The sequence below is a fragment of the Hemicordylus capensis genome, chromosome 5 (genome assembly GCF_027244095.1).
Source record: "Hemicordylus capensis ecotype Gifberg chromosome 5, rHemCap1.1.pri, whole genome shotgun sequence".
Classification (NCBI taxonomy): Eukaryota; Metazoa; Chordata; class Lepidosauria; order Squamata; family Cordylidae; genus Hemicordylus; species Hemicordylus capensis.
The window spans coordinates 31,872,411-31,886,472 of NC_069661.1; the positions used below are offsets into that span (position 1 = coordinate 31,872,411).

At 42.9% G+C, this 14,062-nt stretch overlaps 1 protein-coding gene across 3 annotated transcripts in view; it reads right to left on the reverse strand.

Annotated features, from left to right (window-relative positions):
* The window catches only part of PPP3CA (protein phosphatase 3 catalytic subunit alpha), a 241,899-nt gene that overhangs the window by 36,686 nt on the left and 191,151 nt on the right, over positions 1-14,062 (reverse strand). For all 3 annotated transcript variants that reach the window (XM_053254049.1, XM_053254048.1, XM_053254050.1), the window contains exons 7-8: positions 11,398-11,475; positions 5,530-5,624 (exon numbers count right to left, since the gene is read on the reverse strand). In XM_053254049.1, the coding sequence (XP_053110024.1) occupies positions 5,530-5,624; positions 11,398-11,475 (173 nt within the window). The remainder of the gene's footprint in view (positions 1-5,529; positions 5,625-11,397; positions 11,476-14,062) is intronic.

Below are 14,062 nucleotides of genomic sequence, written 5' to 3' on the forward strand. Positions count from 1 at the left end.
TGGAGATCTGGGTTTGAAACCTGCTGCCAGCCAGAATATAGATAGCACAGGGATGGCTGAATCATCCTAGAATAAATGTGACAGCTATTTTCAGATGTTAACATCATCTAAGCTCTGTTCAGACATTATGTTCAATGTGTGTGCTGTGTGCACAGGTACAGATCTGTACACAGGTACAGTTATTCACATATTATGTTGAGCACAGGTACAGCAGTATGCTTCCTATTTGTATCCTGCATTTCAGGGCGCCTGTACACAGGTTCACTTTTAAAATGAACACAGGTACAGTCACTCCCACAAAAACATGTACGGGTGTCTAGACATCTGTACACCCATACAATAATGCCTGTTGACCTCTAGTTTGGGCCTATTTAAGAAGCAGAAGGATTCACAAATATCAATTTCCTCTCTTTCTCCCCCTCCTAAAATAAGAGTTTTTAAAGCAAGGGCAAAACGTGTGCCAACAATTAAGAATCAAATGGCAGCAAGTGACCTGATGGCATTCTTCCTGATGACTAGGGATGTGCGAACTAGTTTGGATGTTTGGTTCAATGGTTTGGGGGTTGGTGGTTGAACCAACCCCTACCCCCTATTCCATCCAGACTGGGACAGAACCCCCTCCAGTTCACAAGTTTGTTTTAAAAAAAAAAATCCATACCTCTAGCCCCTTTGGGGGACTTCCTAAAGGTCATGGGGGTCATGAAGGTTCCCCCTCTGCGCAGTGGCCATTTTGCCTGTTGCCACATATGCACAAATGGGCTTCGCAGAGGCCATTTGCGCATGTGCAGTGGCCATTTTTTTTAAAAATGGCTGCCACGCATGCGCAAATGGCCTCTGAGAAGCCCTGGGCCATGCCAGGCCTTGCAGAGGCCATTTGCGCATGCGTGGCGGCAGGAAAAATGGCTGCCACACAGGTATATGGAGGCTCGGAAGGGCCACAAATTGTGGTTGGGTGGGTCGCGGTGGTGATTACCGAGGCTGGCTGGCAGGGGGAGGGGGAATCTTTGTGGACCCCCCCCACCCATGGCATTTAGGAAGCCCCCCGAGGGGACTAGAGGTACAGATTTTTTTTTTTTGTATTTTTTTTAAAATTTGCAACCCCCCCCCCCCAGACCAAACTGGATGGGGGGAGGGTTCGAAGGGGGGCTGGACCAAACTGGGCCAGCTGGTTCCGTGCACACCCCTACTGCTGACAGTCACCAGGTTGGTTTAGACACCATCATTTAGTGGTATATGAACAACTCTCCCTGTCCTGGCACTGATTTCCCCTTCCAGTTCCAATATAGCAGTAAGCCATAGTTTGCCATACATCTAAACCGGCCAAACCATTGTTTGCCCATCAACCAGGACTGGATGCCCAGTTCTAACAGAGCTTTGCAAATCCTCATTTGTGGACAAACAATGGTTTGCGCAAACTACATTTTGTCCTGTTCAGATGTAAAAGCAAGTTATAGTTTGTAGCTAATTGGAATTGAGTGAGGAAATCAGATGACACAAGGGAAAGAAGGGAGTGTATGAGAGGTTATACAGAGCTCATTCAGTATCACCAAACCACAGTTTGGTATTAGGTCTGAACCAAGCCACTGTCATTTACAGTCTTCCCTTCCCAACAGTAGGATGGTTAATACAGTTAATTACTGCCATTGCTGAAGTAAACAGAAAATCAAGCATTTTATGAAATATACATATAGAACCCCTACACACCATTTATAGACCAGGTTAAGAGGGTTCCCTAACCACCATGGCTGAAGTATTAAATCTAATATTTACAATTTATGAAAACTACTAGGTTTGGGGAGATTTCCAGACAGGGCTTTTACCTCGGAATGGAGGCTATGCATTTGCACATCAGCTGGATTCGCGCCGAAGTCTATGCAAGATATTGGGGAACACTCCACACACACTATTCGGGTTTTTCACTGCAAACTGGAGCAGAGCCTGACTTATGTCCGGGATTTAAAAAATCCACTTTTTGCATCTTTGGGGGGTAAATTTGAACTCGCAGTAAACCCACGGTAAATGTCTGGAAATGCTCCAAGCCTAGGACAAAGTCTCTAAAAAGTCCTTCTGGAAGAGCAGTTGACCAAAATCATGAATGTTTGGGGGATTAAAAAACTATGGAGTGATGAAATGAATAATTCATTCGGAGATTCTAAAAGCTACTCTAACTTACATCACATTAATAATTCATCCCTCTGATATTGCACTCAAATACAAGTAACTTTGAAGCAACAATTTAAAGTGCTTTTCAAAAAAGATCTCTTTATTTTTAAAGGCTAGGGGGAAAGGTACCCTAGCCATTATCTGAAAAGCAAAAGGGAAACTTGCTTTATAATTGATCAATGTGAAAAAGAAACAGTTACAAAAATTCTAATTGAAAGAAAAGCACAGATGAAAGAGACGAGCTTGGTTCAATATGTTCTTGTAGTGTTATTGTGCAGTTAAATCCATAATGTTTAAGAATTGCCATTTTTCAAATATTGTACAAAAGATAACCATGCTGCCCATTAAGCTTTCAGAGCAAAATATTCGTGCTTCCCAGGATTAATATTTACTATTATGAAGTGCAATTGTATGATCTGATTGCTTCTAGTATTCTGTAGAGGAAGCAAAAATAGCTACAAAAAACCCCTGTGTTGGTCATTATAGTGTTGTTCACCTACTCTTTTAAATCCTAATTATGTGCAACTAGGTTATTATTTAATTTTGTTTTAGCAATGTTTACACCAGGGCTGCACAACTTTGGCCCTCTAGTAACTGATTTTGGACTATAACCCCTATCATCCCTAGCCACCACGTCCAATAGCCAGGGATTATGGGAGTTGTAGCCCAACATCTGCAGGAGGACTGAAATTGTGCAGACCTGACTTGTGCTGCGCCTTTTTACCACTGATCTATTCATGCTGGCTGATACACTCTTGAAAGGTTATGAAGGAGATGCCCACATGGCAGCTGGTGCTTTAGAAGGAAGATATTTGTTGTTGGGGACAAGAAAAGGTCAGGTATCTTGTCCTTCTGGGACCCTGTTCTGAGACTGACTGTGCAACATGTACAAGCTACCCTGGCCTTGCAACTAATTCCATAAGCAGAGAGAGAACTGCATTGTTTATGCATCTTAGGCTTTAATCATATGAATAGTTGCTTGGAAGTAAATCCCACCAAACCCAGGAGAACTCGCTTTGGAGTAAACACGCACAGGATTAGGCAGCATGTCTTTCTTTGCGCACATGCATACTAAGCATCTGAGAATGACAAAGCAGGTAACTTTGGGCATCTGAAGGTTTGTTCTCACTTCCATGTACTCCACTTGATGGCCACAGCATCCAGGAGAGGCCTGAATCTCTGAATGAGCCATCGGTGATTGAATATCCTAGAAAGAACTTTCGTGCCACTCACATCACTTCAAGCACAAAACGTTACACTGGAGTCTACTCAAGCGATGGGCATGCATATCTGAACTGGCTCGAGCAGTGCTCCCAACCTGTGTGCTGTGGGACAGTGGCCGGTGTGCCATGCTGACTCGCCCCATAATGGATTAGGAAGAATGTATCCCTCCTATGGATCAGCTCCAGAAGTAGGGAGTTTAAACTCTCCAGTCTGGGAGCAGACTTAGAGTAAGTCAGTGCTGTACACCACTAATTGTTGTGGTGGTGATCCTGTGCTATTTGTAACAAGCAGCAAGATACAGGTGAAACTCGGAAAATTAGAATATCGTGCAAAAGTCCATTAATTTCAGTAATGCAAATTAAAAGGTGAAACTGATATATGAGACAGACGCATTACATGCAAAGCGAGATAAGTCAAGCCTTAATTTGTTATAATTGTGATGATCATGGCGTACAGCTCATGAAAACCCCAAATCCACAATCCCAGAAAATTAGAATATTACATGGAACCAAGAAGACAAGGATTGAAGAATAGAACAATATCGGACCTCTGAAAAGTATACAGTGTACTGTGCTTGATTGGCCAGCAAACTCGCCTGACCTGACCCCACAGAGAATCTATGGGGCACTGCCAAGAGAAGGATGAGAGACATGAGACCAAACAATGCAGAATTGCTGAAGGCCGCTAATGAAGCATCCTGGTCTTCCATAATACCTCATCAGTGCCACAGGCTGAGAGCATCCATGCCACGCCGCATTGAGGCAGTAATTGCTGCAAAAGGGGCCCAAACCAAGTACTGAACACATATGCATGCTTATACTTTTCAGAGGTCCGATATTGTTCTATTCGATTGTGGATTTGGGGTTTTCATGAGCTGTACGCCATGATCATCACAATTATAACAAATTAAGGCTTGACTTATCTCGCTTTGCATGTAATGCGTCTGTCTCATATATCAGTTTCACCTTTTAATTTGCATTACTGAAATTAATGGACTTTTGCACGATATTCTAATTTTCCGAGTTTCACCTGTATGCTGAAGGAGTGGAAACAAGTACATAAATTAAAAAATCATCGGTCTGTGTTGGTGAGGGCAGTGTGCCACATTTTTGGTGGGGGGGGGTAACTTTTTTTTTTAAATGTAAGAGCCTTGTGGTGATAATTACCCAGTCCACACATCACAGGGAATCAGGATTAAGTCATAGTTCCGTGCAACACCCCCAAGCCTCACATTCACACACAATCTCTTGTCTTGCATGTAATTGGAGGAAGGTTTCTTCATCTACTTCAATGGGTATATGGATTTCATATCCTGGCTTGGTTTCAAGCTTGGAGCCCAGGATTTGCTGGATGCAGACATCATGGTCAATCATAGTTTGTTTTAAACCGGGATCAGAAGTAGAAACATTCTTCCCCTTCTCATACATGGAAAGTGTGAACACACTTCAAGGCTCAGAAACACACAAGAACCAGAATTAAACTGGTTCCATTGACACGTGAACTGGGCTTATATTGGTGAATGTGAACATGCATGTGGAAACTGACACCTCAGACTAATACTGTGGAAATTAGCATTAACTGCTGTGTTTCTCTAACACATACAAGTAAATCCTTAGAGTCTTATTTACACATCCTGAAGTATTTCTACATTTTTGAACATTTACAAATTTCATCTGGAATTCTCCAATATAGCCAGTATATCCCAGATCAAGAATCAATCCGATAAAATGCTAATGGAAGAGACTGGACTGAAGCTAAAAGTTGTTTACCTTACAATATATGACCTTATGTAAATTGGACACAGTTTGTGACTGATACACATTTCCCTAGATAATGTTTTGATCTGCATGGAAGACTGCCACTTCCTTTTAGTAAATTAGTTAAACAATACCCCATCAAATGGATACATACAACAAGCACAAGAGACAGAAATATTAGATGTAATCACAACAGTGGCAGCTAATTAAGTGCTGCCATTTAACATTGGTTCATTCAATCAGAGCACAAATTATTAAATCTAAATTAAGTAATCAAAATCAACCAGGAATGGGTTAAAAGCCAATCTGAGTCAATACAGAAAAGAGAGCAATGCATTAAAATAAAGTTTGATTATGGTGGTAAAAGAGGGAGAAATGCGCTTACCTTTGTTATTGTATACATCTAGATAGTTTGGTGCTGAAAAAATTGTAATTAGTGAAGGGAAGCCTGTTGTCTGGCTTTTCCTGTACATACGATACCTATGATAAATTGCATAAGTAATACTATTAATATCATTAATTGCTCACATGTTAGTGTTGATTTAGATCTTGTTATGAATGTGCTACAGGACACCGGTTAAGTTACAGGTATAGGATACGATCCAGTGCTTAGTTACGTACATCTATGTTACATGGATTTCAATTAGACTTGCATGTGCGTAACTGCGTCTATAACTGTTTGCTTGATCATAATTATAAGATGCAATCCACAACTGATCCTGTTCCAGGCTGAGCCGGGGTCTCTCCACCAAAAGCAGAGATCTGGAAACGGACGCACACTTCAGACAGGTCCAAGGGGAAAGAATTAGAACCTCGGCTAGCTACGAGCAGGAACCTACAAGAGTTGCATTCAGCAACCTAGAAGGAATGTTGTCCTAGCAGCTGCCATTTGAATCAGACTCCCATTTTTACTGAAAAGCATAATTTTAAAAATGGGATATCAGATCGATTCTCTGCCATGGGATAGCCAGATTTATGTCCGGACATGTTTGTTTGTTTGTTGTTTATTTACGAACTTAGATCAAACAGCAATAGAAACAAAATATACTCAGTAAAGAGAGAAAAAAACCCCGAAAACACAAACTAAAATGTTATCAGATACATAAAATCAAGAACCTTTGGCAGTAGCTGATTGCTGTGCTCTAGCCTCTCTTAATCTGGTCAATTTGGCAACTGCCAAGGATTATTGTTGGGTCCCTATCTTCTAATAAACATGTAAGAATCATCTCCTCCAAGTGGCTTTTGAGACCTTTCAGGTACTGGGATAAAAATAAATCTCTTTCAATGATGTAAAGCGGGCAATGTAACAGCGACTGCTTCAATGTTTCGGGAGCAGATCCGCAAGGGCATAGTCTCTCATCATAGGGTTTTCTCTCAAATTTCCCTGATAACATCGCTGAAGGTAGGGCATTCAGGCGAGCTCTTGTAAACGCCCAGCGAAGTTTTGGTGAATAGATTGTATAAAAATAAGAGGCTATGGCCCAATCTTTCTTGGCACTTAGCAGTTGTAGAGGCCTATTTATAGAGGCCCTTTCCTCCTGGAAGTTTATGTCCCTGAGCCTTTGTTTAACTAGGCGTCTTGCTGTTGACTTGCCATACTCTAACAATTGTGTTGGGCAGAAGCCCATCTTCCGGAGTCTCTTCTCTACCGCCTTACACCAATGGGGTTATTGGGTAGTGGCAAGTAGGTGAGGTATAAGTCCTACCGGGTAAAGATAAGTCTTAATCCAATACAGGATGATAAGAAGCCAGGTCCTAGTCTCCAATTTCAAAAGCCCAGTCTCCAGCCATATTAAGGAGTTCGGGACGCATTTTGGTACCCCTAACAGTTATCTCAGAAAGCCCGATTGGACTTTTTCTAAAGCTTGTAAGTCTTTTAGCGGTCTAACCTGAACCCCATATAGCAGCTGGGGTATCACTTTAGCCTGAAAGGCTTTATTTGCTGCTGGAATGTAGCCACCACTTTGTGCCCAGAAAAATTTCCTAATTGACATAGAAGATCGGGTGGCATTCAATTTAGTGGCAGTGGTGTGCATAGAAGTACCCCCATTGAACTGAAACACCACCCCCAGGTATCTGTAAGACTTCACCTGCTCTAGTCTAGCTCCACCTATAGACCATCTAAAGATCAGTTGCTTCTTTGCAAATCTCACAATTTTAGTTTTGGTATAGTTAATTTCCAAAAATTCCTCTTTGCAGAGCAGACTCAAGCATTCTAACGCTCTTTTTAGGCCAACTCTGGTCTGCGACAATAAAGCCATGTCATCTGCATACATGAGGATAGGTAAACACCTATCCCCTATCTTTGGCGCGTGAGTTTCAACTTGCCGTAGGCGAGTGATTAGGCCATTTACGTAGAAATTGAATGTTAGCTCCCCATTTACGCTTGCTTCTGACTGTCTCAGCTGGACTACATTTAGTTGATCAACAATGAAAATGAAAACCCTGAGAATTTTGGAAGCAAACCAACAAATATGATATTTTCTCCCCAGCAAGAGGCAAAGTAATAATCAGACACAGCATTTTACTTCCCATACTAATATAAAAACTCTAAAATTTTGGCAGTAAAACAAGGGAGGAAAGTACACCACCATTTGTCGACTAATTGCATATTGTCTACAGCACCGGTGTCCAGTTCAGAAGGTAACTGGAAGAAACACCGTGGGGTAGGAGTGTGTTTCCATCTGGCTTCTCCCTGCCAGCCTTTGGGCTGCGGCTTCTGTGCACTTCTCATAAGAACATAAGAAAAGCCCTGCTGGATCAGGCACAAGGCCCATCTAGTCCAGCATCCTGTTTCACACAGTGGCCCACCAGATGCCTCTGGGGAACCCACAGGCAAGAAGTATGTGCGTGCCCTCTCTCCTGCTGTTGCTCCCCTGCACCTGGCACTGAGAGGTACCGTGACTCTGAGGCTGGAGATGGCCCACAGCCACCAGACTAGTAGCCATTGATAGATCTGTCTTCCATGAATCTGTCTAAATCCCTTTGAAAGCCATTCAAGCCATCACCACATCCCATGGCAAGGAATTCCATAGATTAACTATGCGCTGTGTGAAAAAAGTACTTCTGCTTGTCAAACTTGCATAAATTTCTCTCTGTCTACCCTCTCCACTCCATGCATCATTTTATACACTTCGATCATGTCTCCCCTTAGTTGCCTCTTTTCCAAGCTAATAAGAACATCTCCAGGCTATCGGCTATCTGTTGTTTTTGCTCACTTTACTTTAAATGGTGTAATATTTTGCACCTGGGCTGAGCTTGCAGGCTGGGTGGGTGAGACACACACTGGTTGGGCTTTTGAACTCTGGGCTCTTATAAAGGTGAGCAGCACCAGTGGCACAGCCCTTTGAGGTGGCCTTTGGGGGTGGGATTGAGGGCTGGGGCCCAGTGTTCCCTGTAACGGGGATCTCCAGATGTTGACTACATCTCCCATTATCCCCAGTTGCAATGGCCTTTGACTGGGGATTATGGGCGTTGTAGTCCACATCATTTTGGGGCAGCTGTTCTGGTGGTGGTGGGGAATAGATGAAGATATGGTGCTGGTATGTCAGCAGGCCATTTCATGGAAAGGGAAACCAGAAATTTAATTGCTGTTTCCCCTTCCAGCAGGCCTACCACTTCTTTGACCTTGGAGAGTAGTGCCAACAACCCATATAACCTCACCTTATTACTTTGTAATGCCAGGTTGGTTCAAAATAAATCCATGACTTGATTATGGATGAAAGAGCTGACCTGATCTGCATCACAGAGACCTGGTCAGGAGAGGCTAGTGGTTCTGTTTGGTCCCAGCTTCTCCCAGTAGGTCACTCCATGGTGGAACAGGTGACAGGATGTGGGCAGAGAGGTGGGGTGGCTGTGGTCTGTATGGATACCATCTCCCTTACCAGGATCCCTATCAAGGAGTTGGCCTATATGGAATGTGTGTACCTAAGTCTAGGGACCAAGGATAGACTTGGACTTTTGCTGTAAAATTTCAAACGGTTTTTATTATCTATTATTTATTGCATTTTTAGACCACCTTTCTGCCTTGACAAAGGCACCCAAAGTGGTTTACAATATTAAAACAAGAAAATTACATAAGATTAATAAAGGGTTGTCTCAGGCTGTTGGCCTTTTCAGGAGCTGAGGACAAGAGCTCTCTGTCCTGGGTGCCTCCTTCCCTGCCTTCCTCTCTGGGCACACTGGTCTTCCAGTACTCCTGGGAAGGTGGGGGGCTGCCCCAACATTCCTCGCAGGCCAGGGCTGGTCTCCATGGGAGCCAATGTTAAGCTCTCCCCTGGCCTGGGCGCCTCCTTTCTTGCCTCTGTTTTTATTGTTTTAAATTTTGCACACCATCTAGAGATATATACAGTATGTCAGGGGTATAAACTATGACTGATTGATAGATAAACAAACAAACAAACATTAGAACTCTGGTCCAGTTTATTCCAGAATAGCTTCCCTTCAAGTGATTGTTGCAGGTGTCCCTCTCGTCTTTCAGGATTATGAGCCCCTGAGGGATAGGGAACCATCCTCACCCTAACCCACCCCACCCCCGCCACATTCCTATGCTTAACAAACTGATTTGGCACCAATGGGTGCTTTCCTCCCACAGCAGATAGCAGCTATGGGGAAATGTGATCCAGATTGGGACCAGAGTCCCCTTGTTGCTGTCCTGATCTGGTTCAGGCCCCTCAAAGGATGCAACTGAGACAAGAAAAAGCATTTCAGTGCTTCCTTGCAATGACCTGGAAGAGCTATTCATTTTCTCAAACAAGCAATCACTAGCTTGGCTTCATATAGTACCACAAACCATTGTTTGTTGCTTTGAGATGCAAGCCCAAAGGGTGCTGAACCCACATTCGGTCTCCTCTCACCTCTCTCTCCTCATCACAAGCAAAGAAATTCTGACCTGTTAAGTCACAGCTCTGTGATCCATGAAGCTAGAAGCAGTGGTTTAACTTGGTTTACAAATAAGGATATGAAGCCACAGTCTAATCTTGGTTTCATAGCCTGGTTTGTAAACCAAGGTAAACTACTGTTTCCAGGTTCATGGAAAACAGAGCTATGACTTAATCAGGAATCTTGTGTTGACAAGAGAGTATCCTTCCATCACAGCTCTATACCAAAGCTGAAAAGATGACACGGTGGGGGCAGAGAGAGTGTGGACTCAACATTTAGCTTGTGTTCCTGCTCTGTTTACCAGTCTGAAAACTACTCAAGGGCCAAAGTCTGGTTCTAATTACATAATCACACAAAACCTTAATTTGAGTTATCAGAACTGCTTGGAGTGACAGTATTGCGCCCTGGAATATCTGAAGAACTAGAAATGCCTTTGACCTCATTCCCCTCATCAATAGATAGCCACACCTGGAAACAGGGGTCAAAATTTCTAGTAAGGCCTGGCTTACACAAGTAGCAGGATTTGGTGGGAATGAGATAATGAAGTTGCGATGGTGTGACAGAATACTATTCCATTCTGCAGGAAGAAAAATCCTTGTTCCTCAAAAGTTGAAAATTAGCATTCAGAAGAGGGCTGGGATAGAATCTTCCTCCCCAAAGTGGCAAGCATTTCCAAAATAATACAGGAATCTGTCTGCATGACAAAGCAATGAAAATGGCATTCTCTATCTGCATTCCATAGTAAAGTAAAAGTTGTGCTGTCGAATCAGTGTTGACTCCTGGCAACCACAGAGCCATGTGGTTTTATTTGGTAGGATACAAGAGATGTTTACCATTGCCATCTCCTGCACAGTATGATGATGCCTTTCAGCATCTTCCTATATTGCTGCTGCCTGATATAGGTGTTTCCCATAGTCTGAGAAACATACCAGCAGGGATTCAATCCAGCAACCTCTTGCTCCCTAGGCAAGTTACTTCCCTGCTGTGCCATTAGGTGGTTGAATTCCATAGTGGGGCAATCCAATATACAGCCTCAGGGTTCTGTTACCCCATTTTGATACAAAGTTGTGATCAGGTTCAAGAGACAGCTTTTTTCAGGTACAGTTGGAAATTACACTAAGTACAAAGAGTGGGAGAAGTGACTAGATCTCTCTTACTTTTTGCTCTATCTGCTGCAGAATCAGGGTTTTCAAGACTACAAAGTAGCAAGAAAGCCTGAAAAGTCCATTCTCACTTAGCTGTTCTCAAATACTTGGCAGTGGCCTGTTTTCATTGTGAAGGATATTTTTTTCACCTCAGCAGACTTAAGATGAAACACACAGAAGGTATTAAAAGCACATTCTTTATTCAGCAAGCAAGGAAAAATACTCACCCAGCATCTTGGGCTTCATGGGCACGGAGTATAGATAATAAGTTATTGTGCTGTAGGAAGTCGCATACAGCGGGGTAACTGTTGATGGGGCGAGAAGGGAAACATCTGTTAATGAAATTCTAAGAGGAAGTGCATTTGTCTCTGACTCACAAATTTCCGGTTCAATGATACACATGCAGGCAGTGACCTCTGAAAACAGCACAGCAGCTTTGCAAAATAAACAAAATTATTAACTTTGTGATAAAGCACAACTAGATTGATATCAAGGACACCACACTTATGTTGCTCAGATTCCGATAGGGAAGGCACGCCGAATATTCTTGGAAGTAAGTCTCACTGAAATTTCAGTGAGATTTCCAGGTTCCCTTGTTTTTCCATCCAAAACGTCACCTTGGCTCATGAAAGAGCCTTTCATGAGCCAAGGTGACGTTTTAGATGGAAAAACAAGGGAACCAGTCTTCTATTTCTGTCTCAACACGGGAACACTTTAAGTGACTTAAATTGTCACGGGCACTGCATATTTTGCTAAAAACAAGCAGCTAGAGATTATCAGTACTGTGCATATGATTTGTTTGATTTTATAAACTGCAGTTCTCAGTCTTTAGAGAAGTCACTACATAGGAAAAGGTATATTTATTTATTTCGATTTCTATACCGCCCTTCCAAAAATGGCTCAGGGCGGTTTACACAGATAAATAATAAACAAATAAGATGGCTCCCTGTCCCCAAAGGGCTCACAATCTAAAAAGACACCAGCAACAGTCACTGGAGGTACTGTGCTGGGGGTGGATAGGGCCAGTTACTTTCCCCCTGCTAAATAAAGAGAATAATCATGTTAAAAGGTGCCTCTTTGCCAAGTTAGCTGGGGTAACTTGAATGAAATTTAATTTCACTGAGCCATCAGTGGGTTCCAGATGGGCCAAAAATCTGAATCCTGATCCAGAGATTTTGCATGGGTAGGCCACACCTCTCGTTCCAATGGTCACAGCAGGTGCACCAATGCCTCATAGGAACACAGGAAGCTGCCTTATACCGAGTCAGACCATTGGCCTATCTAGTTCAGTATTGTTTACACTGACTGGCAGTAGCTGCAGCCCTACCTGGAGATGCCAGGGTAGGCATCTGGGACCATCTGCATGCAAAGCAGATGCTCTGAGCTACAGTCCGATCCCCGATAATTTATTAAATGGACAGTAGATCTGTGGGCACATCCACTATCTTGCTGTCGCTATTCAAACTACTGATGCAGCCCTGATGCAGCAAAAGAGATCACATATGGATATTGTTTAGGGATTTGGAATACAGTTCAATGACACAAGGCTTCGTTTTGCAACTTCAGAAACAAATGTTTTCTGTTTGATAGATTTCAGGTAATGACTAAAAAAACCCAACTCAAATGCACTCAAATACTAGATAAGACCTATAAGCAAGCCATAGTATAAATTTCTCAGCATGGCATTATCAGCATATTTACTATTCACACAGAGATGCAGGGACTTTTCTACATTATGTTATGATCTTTACTGGCTCTAACAAGACAGCTGATATTTTTCTATTTCACTGAATGAGAAAATTAATTTCCCTTGAGCCTGGCTTTAGCAGTCAAAGCTAATATGTACAATAGACTTCTCTCTTAAATACTGTCTTATTGTCAATTGAGAGGCTTGTTGTTTAATAACTTAACCTCTCTTTAGTTTAACTGTATTAGCTGGCACAAGCATTTTCTCACATAAATCAGCCCTCTCTGAGCTCTCTCTCTAAATCTTCAAAAAATTGAGGTTATCAAGGATTTAACTGCTCTCTGAAATACAGATGTGCTTTAAAAGCAACTCACACAAACCTGGGAAGGGTTTTCCTCCATTTTCTTAAGGATATGGGTATAAAGAACAATTGTGTTTCACATGAAGTGGCACAGTCAAGGAACCGTAAGAAACCAAGGATGAACCTCAGAGCTGGCCACTGAAAAGAATTTCCCCATGGCAAATACTTGAAGCCACAGCTGCAATATAGAAAGTGGCTTACCCTTTGGACGGCCTCCATCTGGTGACCATTTTCATGCCATCAGTGGCAGCTGCCAGGAGTATTAAAGACTCTTCACACATTAAACCGCTCTGTACATTACAGCCACAGGAAGCACCATCAATGTGGCTTTCAGCTAGCTGGCCACAGCAAGGGCAATGTGTGCACCAATCCTCAGTTATACTAATAGGGCTGGTGGAACCTAAGCCCAACACCATTTCCTCCTACGTACACCAACCCCAGTTTAGAGTACTATTGGTAAATACTAGTATGTCCCAATGCAGGGGGCACAGGTTACTGGTAGTCCCTGAGATTATCTGAAGTAGCTCTCCAGGCATTTGACTTGCTTTCCCCCTTCCAGACAATGCTGCAAATCGGATTGGTTGGCTGAGTGGGTGCATGGCTGTGGCCTGGGGCCATAGCTCAGTGGAAGAGCAAGTGCTCTGCATGCAGAAGACCCCAGGTTCACCTCCCTGGCATCTCCAGGTATGATTGGGAGAGACTCCTGCCTGAAAATTTAGAGAAGCTTCTTCCAGTCAGTGCAGACAATACTAAGATAGGTGGGCCAATGGTCTGACTCGGTATAAGGCAGCTTCCTATGTTCCTTTTAATCTCTCTCTCTCCGCCCACCCCGTGTGATCAGGGT